The following is a 16524-nucleotide window of genomic DNA, read 5'->3' as shown; positions in this document are numbered from 1 at the left end:
AGTGTCCATAAAGATTGACAACCATATCACACACTACAACACTACAACAATACAACACAATACAACAATACAATAGTCCAAAATGGATTCCAGCCCTGGCCCTCACCACAGCCACAGCCAGCCGTTCCATCTACAAACATCAGATGGTGACTATGACACAGCTACTACACCCCCACAGAGCATAGAGCTTCCAGAGTCAAGCTCCCACAGTGTTAGCTCTGAGGTTTCTACACCTGGATACGAATACCAGTCCTCTCCAAATGCCCCAGCAAAGCGCTCGAATGAATCGGCCCCTCCATTTCCAAAACGCCCACGGGTAGAAGACGCAGGCCCATGCTCAGACCCCGTATTGCCAGCGTCACCCACACCATCAGAGCCAGCAACAGCGCCAGATTCAGATGTTGAGAGATCCTCAAGGAATAGATTTAGCCCCCAAAACAAACCCTACAGATCACGATCACTACCCCCTACTCTTCGCCGCAAACGACGACCAGTGGAGAACATGCACCAGCATATTCCTCCAGTCACTTTGAGCACATTGAGAGAGCTGGACCTGCACGAAATCTACCGCAACCCCAAGCTTCGTCACGATGTGGTCTTTGATTCACAGCTTCATTTCAGACCTAACCTTGATGGAACCCGGGGGAAGAGAAAGAAGGAGATGGCGGATATGTACTGGCAAATGGTACTGCACGAGTGCGAGGTATTGCTTGGACCTTCCAGGTGGAAGCGAAACAGCTCTCTGGCACCCGTACCGATGAAACTGCCAATTCTCTTCCAGACAATGCGTGATATTCTCCTTACTTTGGTTCCTAAGACCGACCGGATGGACGTCGACTCTATTCTCGACGCACCATTGCTCATGCAGCAGCTCAAGCACAATGTTCTGGACTTCAAAGGACTTGCGTTGTGGTTGTCGGGCGTTTTGAAGGCTCACTGCGCGCCAATGAGGGATCAGTGGGTAGAGCAGATGGTTGCGAAGGTGACATACGGGGTGGACAATGGAAAGGTCTCAGCTTTAGTTGAAGGACTGCAGATGGTTTTCGGGATTTTGGAGGCAATGAAACTGGTATGTTCTGTCTATCTATTGGGTGGTTCCGGAAAATTATGAGTCATACTAACCTTTCTTAGGATGTTGCAAACCACCAAATCCGAACACTCAGACCCCACCTCATTTCCACGGCGATCAGCTTCGAGCAGGGATACTTCCAAGAGAGGATAGAGCAGGGTCGCTTGGACATGAGGGAACCAAGGGAGTGGTACAACAAGTCTGTTTCGGCGTGCAAAACCGAAAACACCGACAATCTCACCACCTTCACTAGCGCCGTTGTAGACATGGTCACGCCCTCACACTACGCCAAGTACCCTGCCACATTCGTGTTCGACTACGAGCGACTCGAGAGCCTTCGCGATGACATCCGCGAAGCTACTTGTCTCAAGCTAGCAATTCTGTTCTTCCGCCAACTCACTCTCTCGTCACGACGCGACGTCAACTCTGCCACTACAGACAAGCTGAGGACCTCTATTTTGGCGATCTTGGGAGAGGAGGATGGTGTTCACCGATGGCTGCGACACAGCAACGCCGTGGCTCTGCACATCACGCAAGCCGCTAACGAGTTCAATGGCTCCACCGGCATTGCCGATGCATCTTTGGTGAAGATGGCCGAGAACTGGTTTGCTAAGCACTTGCAGACTAACTCACCCATTTACACCCGCGTTGAGAAGGGCATCACTGAAGAATTGACCGGGATGGTACTGAGAGTAATGAAGGGATGGCATTCGCTGTCCACATTCTCAATCATGTCAACTGTTGACGTGACAGGATCATCTATGGAGTTGGCCTCAATAGCTCAGAGGGCCTCACACATCACCTTCATGCACTGGCAGATCTTTGGAAAGATGTATTTGGCAGCTTGATGCGTCTATTCGCTGATCTATTTTCCTTTTCGTCGTTTTTCCTTTTGATTATTAACCTCGTTCTACTGCGAGCATTATAATAGCTGTTTCGAGGATCATTGGCTGGGCCGCCTTTCAATTTCCTTTGTTTTTATTTCCCCTGCTTTTTCCTTAGGTATAAACGGTTTTGGGCGGGTTTTTATTTTTATGTTTTTATTTGCGGTCACAAGGGGTTTACTGGCTTTTGATTTTTTTTTGACCTTTTTTTTTTATATCTAATCCCGTTATATCTGAAAGAAGAGTTGGTTTTTGTTTGGTGGGCGGGTTGGGGTGTTTATTCTGGTTTCTTTAATTTCACGAAATTGGGTTTCCTTTTGACTTTCACTCTTCTTTTTCCTTAATTGTCTTGTCTGGGCGTACCAAAGAGTAATACCACACATAGAGAGAGCGGAAAGAAAAATATAGATGTGCGCATCATAAATACCCTGTATCTTAATACTTTGGTGTATCTAGAAAGCTGTTACGAAATTTTACAGTTTCTTGAAAATTCACAAGCCTCGCTTGAATTCTGGCTTCGCATTACTTCCCGGATCCCGCTGTTGGAAACTTTAGGCTTGCTCCGGGGTTTCCTTTCTTTTTCACTCTTTTCCCAACTGCCCTTCTGCGGTTACCTTGCTTAAATTGTAACCTCCACTGTTTGGGTTTGTCGTGCTTTCCAAACATGTTCAAGTACTGGTCCTTTTTCGGAAATTCGGTTTCGATATTAGTTTTTCCGGGCCGGGGTCCCTCCAACGACGACTCGACCCCGAGACGGATTTTCCCTCAATGCCGGAGAGCTCCTCTTTTTTCCTTTCTAAGTCGCCTTTGTTTATTGCCCGAGCTAATTTGCTGTCCATAGAATTATAGGGCTTACTTGTATGGTCTCAAGATATTTTTCACTCACGTGTGCAGATGCATGCCAATTATGTGGGGTAAGGGTCCCTCCTGCAGGTATCAATCTACCGCGGGGGGGGGGGGGGGGTATGCAAGAGATAGACGGCATGCCGACTATAACGTCTAGAGTAGTCTTGAAACAAAGGAGAGCGGGGGAGGGTGTAAATTTTTTTCCCTTTCTTTGTTTCTTACCTGAGTCTCTGACGTCTTCATACATGAGCCACCACAACTCACGGGCAGAGTCACATCAGCTAAAAAGAAAAGAGGGAGAAAATTGCAACATACCTACATATACATACACGTGCCACCGACGACACTGCCTGGCCCATGCTTCTAGATGTACGTACGCACTAGGTACCCATCATCATCGTCTGCGGAGATTTTTTCTTTCAAATTGCGACACACTTCGTAAAGATCTGTGGTTACCATGGGTGGGGCGGCACGGGTGGGGGGATATAACGACCTTTTTTTGGGTACCCCGCGATTCAAATATGGGCCGGTATCTTTTAGTTACCGGAGGTCTGGGACAGCATATTACTTGCTGACTGGACTGGCAAGCAGAAGAAGAACGGGTGTTGCTTTGTTTGCGTTCTGCTACTGAAGACTTTTCGAAATTTAGTTGCTTTTTAAAGATGTCAGAAGATCTACCAGGCCATTGTTGAACTGGACTGAGTTGAACTGTACTTTACGTTGAATGCGAATGCAAGTGATGCCTTGCCTCGCATGCCACACACGCACGAGAAATGAAATTCGGTAGGTAGGCAGAGGCAGGCCAAAGGCATGATGTTACAGGTGTGGGGGAAATCGTCGGCAACCCCGGCTATCCCGAGACGTCGGTAAATCACAAGTGTATTTTATGCCTTTTGTTTTCTCGATACAGATTTGGACTATCTACTGTTCGTTAGCCATGGAGTTTGCGGTGTGTTTCCTTTGCCCCGTCGCCACCACTATCAATGAACGCGTGCCGCAGCCGTAGGGGACTTCGAGTACTTTTTTTGCAGTCCCATTTACAGCCAAGAAAAACAGAAAAGCAAAAAAAATCATTACCCCACACACGTGGGAGATTTGAGGGGTTGTAGCGCGGTAGAGGCTCAACCCAACCTTTGATGGATTTAAGTTTCGTTAAAGCTTCTTGGCTTTTGTTGTGCGACAGGGTCCCATTGCGTGATCCAAATATACTTTTTTTTGCTACACCAACAACTGCTGCGGGATGGCGTTCCGAACTCCCATTTGGTTGGAGTTTATGTTCCTTTTTCGAGGGGCACATTTATCATCCACCCCAGGGAAACCGCTGCAACTAGCAGCGAGAGGGTTTAGTCTGTGAAAAAGGCTCTGGCAGTAAGCAACAGGACTACATAGTTTTCAGAGGAATTGCATACCTGGGTCGCGGATATAACGTTTTGAGGCGCTTGACTAGTAGTACAATTACTATAGACATATATAATTTGAGATTGATTAGTCTTTATACTAGAAACAAATGTATGGGTTCAAGAACGCACGTATTGAATCAATTTGGACGGTGAAGTGATTATCGGGGAGGTGGTCAATTCGATTAGAAGGTCAGCCCCCGTGAAGTCTTAGATGATGCGTATATGCATTCATTTGATATACGTCACAATTCTATCTGGCCACTTATGCCTTTAACTAGCGCCATATTTTTCAGTGGTTGATCTGCATGGCAGACTAGCAAAAGTCTCATAGATTATCACTCGGTCTGCATCCCACACAAAACATGTTAAAATCCAACGTATTTCAAGGTACAGTAAACACACACATCAAACAGTTATCATAGCTGGCGTCTCTGGTCCCCATAGATATCTGTGTTGTGTGAGGCTCAGTGTTATCATATATATCAATCTATACAGCGAACCCATTTGATATGCCGTTGTTTGAACTATGTAGTTGTTTAGCAAACATCTAGGATTCAGCTGTGATACCCGATACTGTATCTGTGTCTTGAAACAAAAAGAATAAACTTATTAAAGCACAGTCTGCCTTAGACTACCTAACCTACACGTATGGGCTGATATTGGACCATGTACGACGCCCGATCACCGATCTCTTGCGCTGGAGTTTCATAACTTTACACAACTAATATTAGCACAGTGTACGGATGGCCGATGCCATTAATTGTATACACTCACTTTTTGCGCGGGTTATTCTCCGTATACGCACTGTCTTTAATTGATGTATATATATCGTCCTCCATTTTTCGTATTCATGAACTATCACTCGGCATCTTACTGAAGTAATTGAAACTGACTTTTCAACAATGTGGATCACAAGTTTAGAAAACATGACAGCGTTCGTTAATATCATGTGTCGTACGTACTCCAGAAAATTAGGTATAGAAAAAAATTTATGACAGAAGTGGGACTTGAACCCACGCTCGTTTCCGAACCAGGAATTGATGTTAAGAGTAAGACCTTAACCTGGCGCCATAACCAACTCGGCCATCCTGCCATATTGGGCAATGCAAATATATATATATATATATAGTATAAAGTTTACCTACAAATTACTGGGCATGCACTCTAGTGGGGGAACATTTAAAGTATTGTAAGGCTTCGGCTGTACAAATTTTGTCAGCAATTGATATTTAATAATCTGACTATAAATAATCTTAATTACCATCTATCAGAGATTAGATCGTTTCGGTGCAGGTTTTCACACACTTCAGTACCAGAGATGGGGGAAAGGGGGGTGTTAAACCCGATACCACATCAGTACGGAATTGCGAGAATATACCGCCTTGTTTCCGTATTTATAACGAAGTATGCCGCAGTTTTATCGCAGCTCTATGGTAGTCGAAGACTGCTATAGTAATTTGGCCCATACTCTTGTCACTCTAGTTACAATATGTAGTTCTTTAGACAGAAGCAACGAGTACAGGGAGTTGAGGGGTTATCACGTTAGCTACACATTGTGGTTTTATCAAAGAAAGGACAGGAATTTACTTGCGAGAATTACCAGTGAGTAAATCTGCGTAGAAATTCTCTATTCTTATCAAGAAAAGATCTTACGTGGGGGAGGAGGCATCGTAAGATGCACTTGTATCTATTATATGCACGTACTAAGTATGCAGTATGTACTCTGGCAGCAGCGCAAAAAAAGGGAAAAGGATCTCAGTCACACAAAGCAATGATGTCCTCGAAACCTGATCTATTTTTACGCGCACGTGTTGGCCATGGAGGCTTTTTAGTGCGTGCACACGTGCTTGTATTTCTTACATGACTTGTACAAGGTCATACCAGACTATAAGTTGGGGTTCTTGCCTACACTAAACTCCCGACTTCACCAGAACTTACATGTAGTTTTCTCAGCCCACCTAATGAATCAATCAATCAATTTTCTTAGCCCGAAAAGTCACCCAAGATTACAGCGAGATACAAATCTTAGCTTTCGGGCCACCAGGGGCGGATGAGATACGAACCTATAGTTGTCGTGAGTAATAAATTGTTATCATGTCTCAATTTCGAATTTCTACTTCATCAGCCTATAAACGTGCCAGATCGATCAAAATCGCCTCATGTCTGTCCTTGCTGATCGTATGCTGCCAACTATTGATCACTAAGATGTGCCTCACTGTTCCATCGTAGGTGATATTCGATGGATGCAGGCCATTCTTTACCTAAACGAAACGGCACAACCTATTGGAAAACCGACTATTGTGTAGAAGCAACGATGGTCTACACCGAGGGGAGTATTACCAACATGGGATTGTTTCTACTTTTCGAGGGAGTACGAGGCATGCTTAGTTGAAACAATTACGGGATCAGTCTGAGACTATCATATGTCAATGATAGATGGTAGGGTCAATGGGAGATAATCGGGCCAAGGATAAAGATCAATGATAAGGGAAAATACGGTAAGCAGTTACATAAAAATTAATAATAATTTGAGGCAACCTCTCGGCTCTTTATAACTCCTCCAATCTTCTACATTTATGGGTAAAGCTGACTTCTGAGCCTTTAGATGTTCTGGTTGATATAACTAAGATTCTCCTCTACACCACAATAACCGGATGTGTTGAATCTCAAACACCAAAAAAAAAAAAAAAAAAAAAAAAAAATACACGCTCTTCGGATATAATACTTTCCCGTTAACCCCAGTACATTTTGTCCGGAAGAAAGGTCCGGACTGGAAAACAAATAAACAAAAGCAACCGACCATAGCCATATTACAACAATAATTCAAAGAACGCTTGCACAACAATGCCATATGGTCACGCTCATAAAAATGGTGAGGAAAGACATTGCAGTAATCACAAAGTGGTACAAATGTAAGAAAATAAAATCAAGCAAGATGACTATCACACCGGACACCCTTTCCAAAAAAAATATGTAGTAGACAGGAACTCAGGATACACAAGGAAATGATGTGAAAAGGAACTAAAGCATTGGAGTACATGAAGTAGCAAACATTAAAACCCAATATATAGCCGCAAAGACAAAACAACTACTCCAATTTTTTCTTTACTTCCCATTGATCTGCAGGGTTGGCATATGCAACCTCCTCGTTTTGCGTTTCTCCGCCTTTTCAGTAGGAGCTTGAATCACAGGAACTTCATGTTGCTGTGGCTGCTGTTGCATTTTGGGTCTAGCTGGCTCCTTCATAAGTGTTGGGTCGAGCTTAGCAGGCGCTAAAATTGTGATTTCATTATCAGCATATTACAACAAGGATTGAAATTAAAAAAGAGCATACTTCTATTGCTCGCAACTGTCGGATGCCTTGAGCTTTGTGATCCACTAGTGATAGTACGCCATATATGGTCGGACGTGTCTTGAAGATAGTTCGTCGCTGTAACCTGAGTGTGAGATACCAGACTCCTGCCGGCGGGGATGGGATGCAATTTAAACATACTGGACTTCGAAAAGAAACCAGACTTTCCACGGTTCTTCTTGGACAAGATGACTTCATCAAAGAGTTTAATTGACGGGTCCGAGGGCTTTTTCGCCTCCCTGTCATGAATGAACTCGCTAAAGGCCTGGGTCTGCTCAAGCATCTGGATGAAGAGTGAGTTTTCCTGTGGCATGCTCTTGAGAAAGCCCTCCATGTTGAAACGGTAAATATTCCCGGCTTTCTTCCCGTCACCAGTGGCCGGTAGTAGAAACTTGCGGTATGTGTAAAATAAACTTGCAAAGCACCTGACAAATGCCGCACGTATTTGATCGGGATGGAAAGCTACAGGGCATGGGAGACCAATTTGAGAAGAGCAGCGGGCATGTGCAGCAACACGACAGTCTGATATTTTATATTAGCATGAATCATCGTACCATGATTTCGATAGATAGAACACCTACTTGCGCAGCAGTAAATCCCCTCATCTGACTTTTCATCACAAATCGAGCAAACAGATTCAAGATTGTGAGTCTTCCATTGCAAACAATGACCTTCGACCCATTTCGTGGTGTCCGTATTCCTTACCGGCTGCACTAACATGTTCGGCATGACTGTCGATGCTGCAATGGTGGATGGAGCAAATACGGAAGGGGGATAAGCGTTGAACACTGATTGATTGTCAGCACCCAGAGAACTAGTTGACGGAGATGGCGAATGATTCGCAAAGGGCAGGCTAGGCCGGCGCAGAGTTGGCGTACGCTCAAACCCAAATGAAGAGCTCCTACGAGAGGCAGCATCGAAATTTCCAGACCTCTTGCCTCGCAAAGTTGCAGTCAAAGTGAATCCGGTTTCATTCCTGGAGAGACTCGTTCCTTGTGGCGGGTAATTCTGGGACTTTGGAGAGTGGGGGGAGGGCGGGGATTGCCCTCTAACTGTGCCACTTGTTCCCGGCCTTTCGTACCTGGTCTCACCTTTTGACTGTAAAAATGCGTTAAATACTAAAGGTCGTGGAGCAAAGTCCGAAACCACAGCGTCGCCGAATGAGGTTGAATTCAAGTTGACTAGTTTCGCAAGCGTACTGGGCTGAGGTGTTGGGGTGAATATGCCGGAATTTTCGGACATGAAAGAGTTGTGAGGGAATGTCTCAATGGCGTACTGAGGAGGACCTACTGGCACACCATAACGATTATGATGAGGTGCGGCAAGCTGTAATAATGAAAGTAACTTCCTTCTCTGCTGCCTTGGAAGGAGTACTGGTGGTGTAGATGAGATGATCACGTCGGAATCAAGGTCCACACAGACAAAATCCTCCTCAGGGAGTTCAAGTTTGTCATAACGACGCTCTATACCCACGATGTAGGGACATGGAGCCTCAAGAGCAGATAGAAGGCGAGCCGGGAGAACAGGAATGTAGATCCCAAGCCATTGTAAAGGATACATTAAGCTGATCAGAGCACGTGTTGCAATATGCAACATAGATGTGTGGGATGACAAGAGTATGATCCGGGACTCGGCAAGCGCAAACTACCGGGGTTTAGTAAATTTTAACAAAATATTACAGATAGGAACTCACCTCAAACATTGTTACAATGTTGGGAAGAGACAGTGCCCTGAACAAGGCATAAAGATCGGTCTATATCTATATTAGCAAAGCTTCTAGGATCGAACACATAAGCACCTACAGTGCGGCTTCCTGGAATCTCATTCCCAGCCTCTTTCCTGGCAAACATCCTCAACTCACGAATTGCCAACTCAATTTGTGTTCTTGAGGAGTTGGGTGCTGGAGCCTCGGAACAGAGGTTGACAACATATCTACCCTTAGTCAGTTATGCATGATAATGAAAATATTGAGCAGCCCATACCTCTCCAAGGGCTGCCACATCCCAATCTTTGGTGAAGAAAGAGGAACCCTAAGAATTGATCCATTTATCATGGGCACAACAATTGCCTTCAACCACTCCTTCCAAAAGTTCACCATAGAAGAATCTTTTCCCAGAATACCATACGCCCGAGGAATCCACAATCCAGTCTCGCCATCGGTCAGTCCTTCAATTTTCGAAGCTGCGCCATGACGCACAGGACGCAAGAGATCTGCCATAAGCCCAATTTTCTCCTCTGTGGCAATAATCTGATCATCCAATTCCTCCCTTGCCTCAGGATTATTCACCACGGACGGAAGTTTTGCTAGAAGCTTAGACAGCTTTGTACGTTCCGCCGCCAGCCTATTAATTATGTTAATAGTGCTTACATTGGTACCGAATACAAAGTTGGTGCAGGCTATACCTTTCGCCTAAACTAGTAGCAAGCTCTCTCTCTTCATCTGTCATGTTATCCCTTCTCCATTCTTCACACCTCCTCTCAAGATCTTCCGCAGCCCTAGGGTTAAGTGGGATCCAAATGATTATGCATATTCCATGAAGACGTGCATTATCACCACCAGTCATTGTCTGTACTGGACGTAAGTATATTACAGATCACGGCGCACCGAACAGATGAACTTACAAATCCATGCCATGTGGATCTAGGCCTCTCATCACACGAGACAATATTCACATCGTTAGGAAATGCGAACATCGGGACGTAATCCGGGAATGGTCCACGTCGTTTGGTCTCCTCCGTCAAATGCTTTGGTGGATATCTGTCTAAAAGTACAGGTTCGAACTTGCGTTTCAAGGGATGCATATTTGGAGAGGAATTTAGAGGTTGTGGGGTAGGAATGACAGAATTGTAATTCGACATTCTTCTGGCTGTGCGAACAGATGCTGTAGCTAATGGAAATAGTCAGCGAACCGAACCAACGACCATCTCGTATTAGACAGCACAGAGTAACAAAATCCTGATTCTTACAAGATCTATTAACAGACGGAGCTCTCCGCATGGATGTCAGGTCCCTCAAGGAAATTCTCCGTCTCAGCGAGGGGGCTTTCTGAAGGGCAGCCAGATCTTCACTGACAACTCTCTGAGCGCGGGGATGCATGACAGGCTTGTGGGGTACAATGGTACCCGCACTGAATGAAAGATCATCTAAAAAGCTGTCTCGCTCAGCAGCAAACTTCAAAAGCGCGTTGTCGAAGTCATCGTCGGTCATTCCTTTGAATGTTCTCACTCGACCATCGTTATTAAGGTTGCCACTACCACTAACAGTGCTATTGTTGTTTGTGATTGTAGAACTGCTTGAGGTTGATGAATTGCGGATCAGATTGTTGGAAGGGTTAGCTTGTACCGGAGAAGTTGCCTCCACAGCATCACCGACATCACCGATTGGAGACAATGGGTCAATGGTCACGGTGCTATCTGGTGAGGGCATTCCATGTGAGGAGGGGCCATTTCTCGGAACGTGAAGACTTTCTTGTACTTCTTCCTCTGCCTCGATAGCCTCCAGCAACTGTTCTGTGAAGCTTCGCCTGGCTGGCTTCGAGTCCTGGGCCAGATGTTCTCCATAAGAGATGGAGTCTATTCCGGCTATCCAGAAGTAGTCTGCCAGGGGAGGGTCAAGTCCGGGAGGGTTGTTCATGGCGTTTGGTTTTATACGGATTCTGAATGTATTGTTTTATATCAGAGAGATTATTGGAGTGATGCGTACGGTGAATGGCTGTTTGAGATGACTGGAGTGTGTGGAGGGGGGATAAACAGGGTTTAAGGAAAGAAAAAGAAGTTAAAGAAAAGGGGGGAGATTAAAACAAAGAGGATTCGTTCATGACATTCGAAAAAGTTTCCGAAGTATGGAGAGCGAGAGGAAACGAGATGGGGACAAATAGCAGCAACAGCAGAAACAACCACAGCGCGGAGGTGTATTTTGTGGTGGTGAACGTCGTTGCTTGCTGGGCGTTGAGGTAAAGGGGCAGTTCCTGAGTAAGGCTCAAACACCGTTGTAGGGCTCACGCTACTCGATCAGGAACGCAGCACTAAAAAAAAGTATGGTATGCAACTAGATATCGATCTCTTCCAGATAATCTTCTCTCCGGGAAAGCCACACGAAGAAGGAAAAGAAAGAATAGAAGGGAGAAATAAAAAGAAAAAGAAACAAACAATTATCTCAAGGATGAAATCCAGAAAGGATGATAAAGAAGGGAAAGGTCAGGACAGCCTAGAAAGTCCATAAACCCAAAACAAGAACAGAAACCGAACCCTTTGCTCAGTGCTGCAGACTCTGCTGCACAGACTGGACGCCGGACTAGGGATAGACACACAGACAGGTCCAGCCAACTAACTATAGACGCACAGACAGGGGAGCTGGCAAACATTGTGCCTTACCGACTTGGACTGCTCTCCAGTTTTTTGACATTTCCCCATCCTTCGAAACAACGATAGGCTTGACCTGCGATTTGCACTTCGCGAGCTCCCTCGTGCAGGATAGGAGCAGCTGGGGCAGCTGGGAAAGGTCTGTTCTGGGCGGGAGTCTACCCCCAGTTTACCTGTTCTGGTCTCCTTGCAGTTCCCATCCATAAGCAGCGTCGACTGCGAGATGGTATATCTGCTGGTGTGAACCCTCTGTGGAGGGGTGCTAGAAAAGGTGCAGGGGCAGCGGCGATCTCTCCTCCCAAGAGCTGGTTCAAAGGAGCAGGGTCTAACCTGGCCACTGGTCAGGGTGATACGGTATCTTCCACAACAATGTAACTTTGCTGTTCTCGGTCTTCCACCGTTCAATTCAATTGTTCGTGTGGTCGCTCTCCCCACTTTGCGCAATCCTTCGACGCAAGCGAGATCATGCCTAATCATGCTTGATATGCGTTGAGGAGGAGAGCCTCAGGAGCCGAGAGGGCTTTAAACTCGAGAACCGATAATTGCGATAGATACATGTACATACCATACATAATACCGTATCTCCCGTACTACACGTGCTTGATACATGTGTTGATCTATTACTTCTTGGGAGATATTGACATAAACACAGACAGAACCATATTGGGCATGTGGTCGTATTGCGGTAAGCGTCACTACTAAAATTCGATAAGTGTTGCAGCAAAGGACAACAATACATCGCCGTAGGCACCCGTATCATGTATGTATCTCGGGGGGTGAAAGTAGGTAAATACATGTAGTGTTATGTTGTAACTACATGTACATGTAACTAGTCAGTATCTTAGTAGGTACATCTTCCTACCCCGCGACCACCCGATATCACAAGGTTTTAGTAACTGACAGTTCAATTCGAAACCGATTATAACCAGCGGGAGGCTCGGGAGGGGAATTTAAAGGTTGGAACCGGGAGTGCATCATCATCTCTCCATCGTCTGGTCCATCAGTTGTGACGCCAGGACACGTAATCGTCCCCCAAGGTCGTCGTGTACCTACTCGAAAAATTACTAGGTTGATGATTCCACGTAGTTACTAGGATTGCTATACAGCATCAAGAGTAAAAATGGTATCGAGTATCAAATGCCTCTTGGGCTTACTTCGATCACTTAGGTACTTGATACATGTATGTAGGTATAATATGCTGATATTTGCATTTTCTCTTTCTCTTAGGTATTATCTAGCTAGACGAGTAATATACAGCCGTCTAGACAAACCATCAATGATACCGTTCAAAGGGGCGATCCGTTGAACTGATTACCAAGCACAAGTAATTTTGAAGATTGGGATTAAGTTTTCGAAGTCAAATCCGAGCTGAAAGGTTACGATCTGGGCTGCAGTTATTTCCTACATATCGAAACGATGCAGTCATTGTATGTGGGTACTCTAGAGTACCTAGCTGCAGCACATCAACAAAGATTGATCTTCAAGGCATTATTATGGTTCGCCGACGGCAGCGAATACAGAGTGCGTTGAATAGATAGATACGCTGGGTGGGTTGGCGAGATGGACTCACTACCTGAGTACCTTCTCTTCCCCGCGAGTTATGCACGATGAGCATCGGATATCACAGTAGCTAACCACGTGAACACGTGCTGATCGGTGCTGACTTGTTCACGTTACCTAAATTTCACAATATCTCTATCCAAGGATCATTACAGGGTTAGAGGATTGTAGTCCCATTACTCTGCCATACTTCTGCTAAAAAGCCGCAAGCTAATGTTTTCATGTGGGATCAGTATGAATTACAAGGGCGGACTAAAACGGTCTATCACTCTCAATTGCTGGTTAATGGTTGCAGAAAAATAAAGTTGTGATGGGATGGTATCACGACCAACATCTGGGAATTGTGAGGACGAACTACTGCAGCTGATCAGGGTTACACGGAGCTAGACAAGCCACAAGGCTTGAGTACGACGTTGTAACGTCTTTTATGTAGGTACTCCTGAATTTTGAAAATCCCATTTATCCCAGTTAGGAACCGTTATTTTTAGAAGAAATATCGCATTTTTAAAGCGCACCAAGAACGAGCTTGGGTTTAGCCAAACATTGCTACCGGCTTCGATTATTAGCATTGAAAGCGACTGCCGCTTCTTAATGCCTATGTATACTGTACTTTAACTTACCGCGGTCTAAATAGATATCTAAATGTTTCATCAGCGCAAGTTTTATTAGAGAGGAATGGCCCCTGTGCGCCTCAATTTTCTGAAATAGAAGGTCTTAATCCATTATTGGGAATGTTACTTGTCATTGTGTCATCCCAGTAACTATTCTATTTGCGACCTGCACAAGACGCCATATCCATCATACTCCATACACCATATCAAACGCAACAATACGATCTACACTTGCAACCCCAATCGACCTGTGGAAAGAACACCTCGATCTCCACACGCAGACCTCCACTCAATGCTCAATTGCCCCAACACAACTTTCTCTGTGCCTGGATCATCGTCCTTTTTTTCTACTGTGCCATCAGGCTGCACTAAAAAGGCCACCTGCATCACATCTCGGGATCGAAGAAGAGGCGTATCCCTGGGATCTTGCCCTGAAAAACCCACTCCTGTAGATCCTGGCCAATTGAGAGAAATGGATTTCCACCCCCTCTTTGTACCTAAATTCACCATCTCCAATGATATTGGGCCATCGCCCATGTTTTCTAATTGAGCTTCCAAAATTGCTCTTCCACCAGGGAGAGGCCCTGTTTTGGTTCGAATAGTTAAGCATTGTTGCGCAACAAACTGATAGAGTTTCCGGAATGTTCGAGTTCGACCGGGCATTGTTTCATCGTCATCGAGCTTCTTAGGTGCCTCTGTGTATGTCACCGTGACTGCTAAAACGTGGTTCCCCTCTTCTTTCAGATCGTAGCGGACAATCTTTTGAGTAGTGCGCCCAACCTCTAGGTCCACACTTTGCCGCTCGTCGCCGCCAAGCTCTAGATTCAATGTCTGTGAGGGTGTCTGCATTTCAGCGCTTATGCGAACATTCGTGGTAGTATTGGGCTTCTCATTATTGGCTGAGAGGCAGCAACTAAAATTTTCGCCGATATAGGCATTCCCAAAAGCTGGTGGAAGGGTAAGCTTGGAGATGTCAGCCTTTTTTCTTATCGTTATCTGCATACCTGGGCAAGGAGCGTACCAATGGACTGAGTATAAAGGGGTTCGAGAGTGAATGGGAAGGATAAGCTTGAGATTGCTTAGACAAGGCCTCAAGTTCTAGAGCTCCAGAGGCTGTGTCGACAGGGAGTGGATGTTGCTCTGCTAGAGAGGGTCGGGAGAGCCTACAAAGGTTAGCAATGGGATGTGCGCTCTAAGATACTACGAAAGGGAAGCTCACCGGAGCACTTTAAGGGAGATCGAGTGAGGCTCCTTAACTTCTGAGACTGCTCGCTCACGGGGCATAGCTAAATAAGATCCGAATGTACTAATTGTCTTTGGTCTGTTGTTTATCAAGGCCGATGTTGACGTTGCACTCGAACTCCATCCAATCAATGAGAGCCGCGCCAAGCTTCCGTTACTTATACACCCCTGACCGATCTAGGAACATATTTTTATTTCAACCCCACGTTGAATTAATTGACATCGCCGTAGGTTCTCTACATACATAGTGCCCTGCATCCGGAGCATTGTATTGAAGTAGCCATCAACATCCTTTATTTCTTATTTACTCGAGTTTCAAATGTCAGTACCTTTGCAGCGCATTGACTGCTTAAAGCTCATCCTTGACACCCCAAAAGGTAAGCATATGGCCACTGCATTATCTATAAAGGAGTTAGGGGGTTTTAAGTCATGTGCATTCTAGGGCGCGGGGTCTTTGCGGCAAAGAGGATCGAGGCTGGAACCATAATTGACACGGCGCCAGTGATAATTCTTACCGTGGAAGAATTCGATAAATATATTCAACATTCAAAACTCCTAAACTACAGCTAGTAATTACCCTCTCATGCGCAAATCTCTTCTCCCCGCATTTTAATTTTCCTTGGCTACTGCCTAATCGCTTGCCATTATTGTTCTGATTTCAATGGGGCGTGAAACTAATTCATTTTCCCCATTCTCCTACTCTCTGTGCAGTAACTGGCCAAAGAGGTGCAGGTCTTCAGGAAAGTCGGTGATGCACCAGGCTATTGTCCTTGGATTAGGATCGATGTTTAACCACTCGTCAATCCGCCAAAATGTGGGATGGAAGCGTAATCTAGGCGCGGAAGTAGTCGTCTACTCAACGTTACGTGATATTGAGGAGGGAGAGGAATTACTGATATCGTATGGAGCTTGTTTGACATTCGAGGATGTAGAGGCGAAGCAAGCCAGGAGTGATGATGAGGATGGACAAGATATATTGAGTCGGATTGATGTTTGATACTCGTAGTTTTATAGATGGATTATTGTACTCACACAAGAAGTAGAGATTGATTATAATCATGAGTTACAGTACTGTAGTCAGGGCTGGTAGTACTTGCTCTACCTACTACGTACATGTACTTTACCTACATGTGGTTGTCCCTGCAGAAAGCTGCATGCCAAGGTGCTAATAGCTATCAGAGCTAAGATTGTGTACTCC

At 45.2% G+C, this 16524-nt stretch overlaps 4 protein-coding genes across 4 annotated transcripts; 2 read left to right on the top strand and 2 right to left on the bottom strand.

The window, feature by feature from the left end:
- Positions 1 to 82: 82 nt before the first annotated feature.
- LAJ45_00876 (uncharacterized protein) lies at positions 83 to 1917 on the top strand (the record flags this gene model as incomplete). Its single annotated transcript, XM_046110475.1, has 2 exons — positions 83 to 1069; positions 1132 to 1917. 2 exons carry the CDS (start codon positions 83 to 85, stop codon positions 1915 to 1917), a joined length of 1773 nt encoding a protein of 590 aa, XP_045977168.1.
- A 5387-nt stretch (positions 1918 to 7304) lies between these two features.
- LAJ45_00875 (uncharacterized protein) lies at positions 7305 to 11185 on the bottom strand (the record flags this gene model as incomplete). The annotated part of the gene is made up of 12 exons (XM_046110474.1): positions 7305 to 7471; positions 7534 to 7629; positions 7693 to 8073; positions 8133 to 8160; positions 8257 to 8339; positions 8430 to 9195; positions 9245 to 9304; positions 9354 to 9483; positions 9534 to 9893; positions 9955 to 10118; positions 10174 to 10439; positions 10519 to 11185. 12 exons carry the CDS (start codon positions 11183 to 11185, stop codon positions 7305 to 7307), a joined length of 3168 nt encoding a protein of 1055 aa, XP_045977167.1.
- A 3124-nt stretch (positions 11186 to 14309) lies between these two features.
- On the bottom strand, positions 14310 to 15368 carry LAJ45_00874 (uncharacterized protein; the record flags this gene model as incomplete). The annotated part of the gene is made up of 3 exons (XM_046110473.1): positions 14310 to 15047; positions 15106 to 15247; positions 15304 to 15368. 3 exons carry the CDS (start codon positions 15366 to 15368, stop codon positions 14310 to 14312), a joined length of 945 nt encoding a protein of 314 aa, XP_045977166.1.
- A 277-nt stretch (positions 15369 to 15645) lies between these two features.
- Positions 15646 to 16323, top strand: LAJ45_00873 (uncharacterized protein; the record flags this gene model as incomplete). Its single annotated transcript, XM_046110472.1, has 3 exons — positions 15646 to 15703; positions 15769 to 15895; positions 16038 to 16323. 3 exons carry the CDS (start codon positions 15646 to 15648, stop codon positions 16321 to 16323), a joined length of 471 nt encoding a protein of 156 aa, XP_045977165.1.
- Positions 16324 to 16524: the final 201 nt, after the last annotated feature.

This window comes from Morchella importuna, assembly GCF_003444635.1.
Source record: "Morchella importuna strain M04M26 chromosome Unknown Morimp01GS001, whole genome shotgun sequence".
Taxonomy (NCBI): Eukaryota; Fungi; Ascomycota; class Pezizomycetes; order Pezizales; family Morchellaceae; genus Morchella; species Morchella importuna.
The sequence above is the reverse complement of the archived record's forward strand: the minus strand, read 5'-3'. Positions and strand labels throughout refer to the sequence as shown.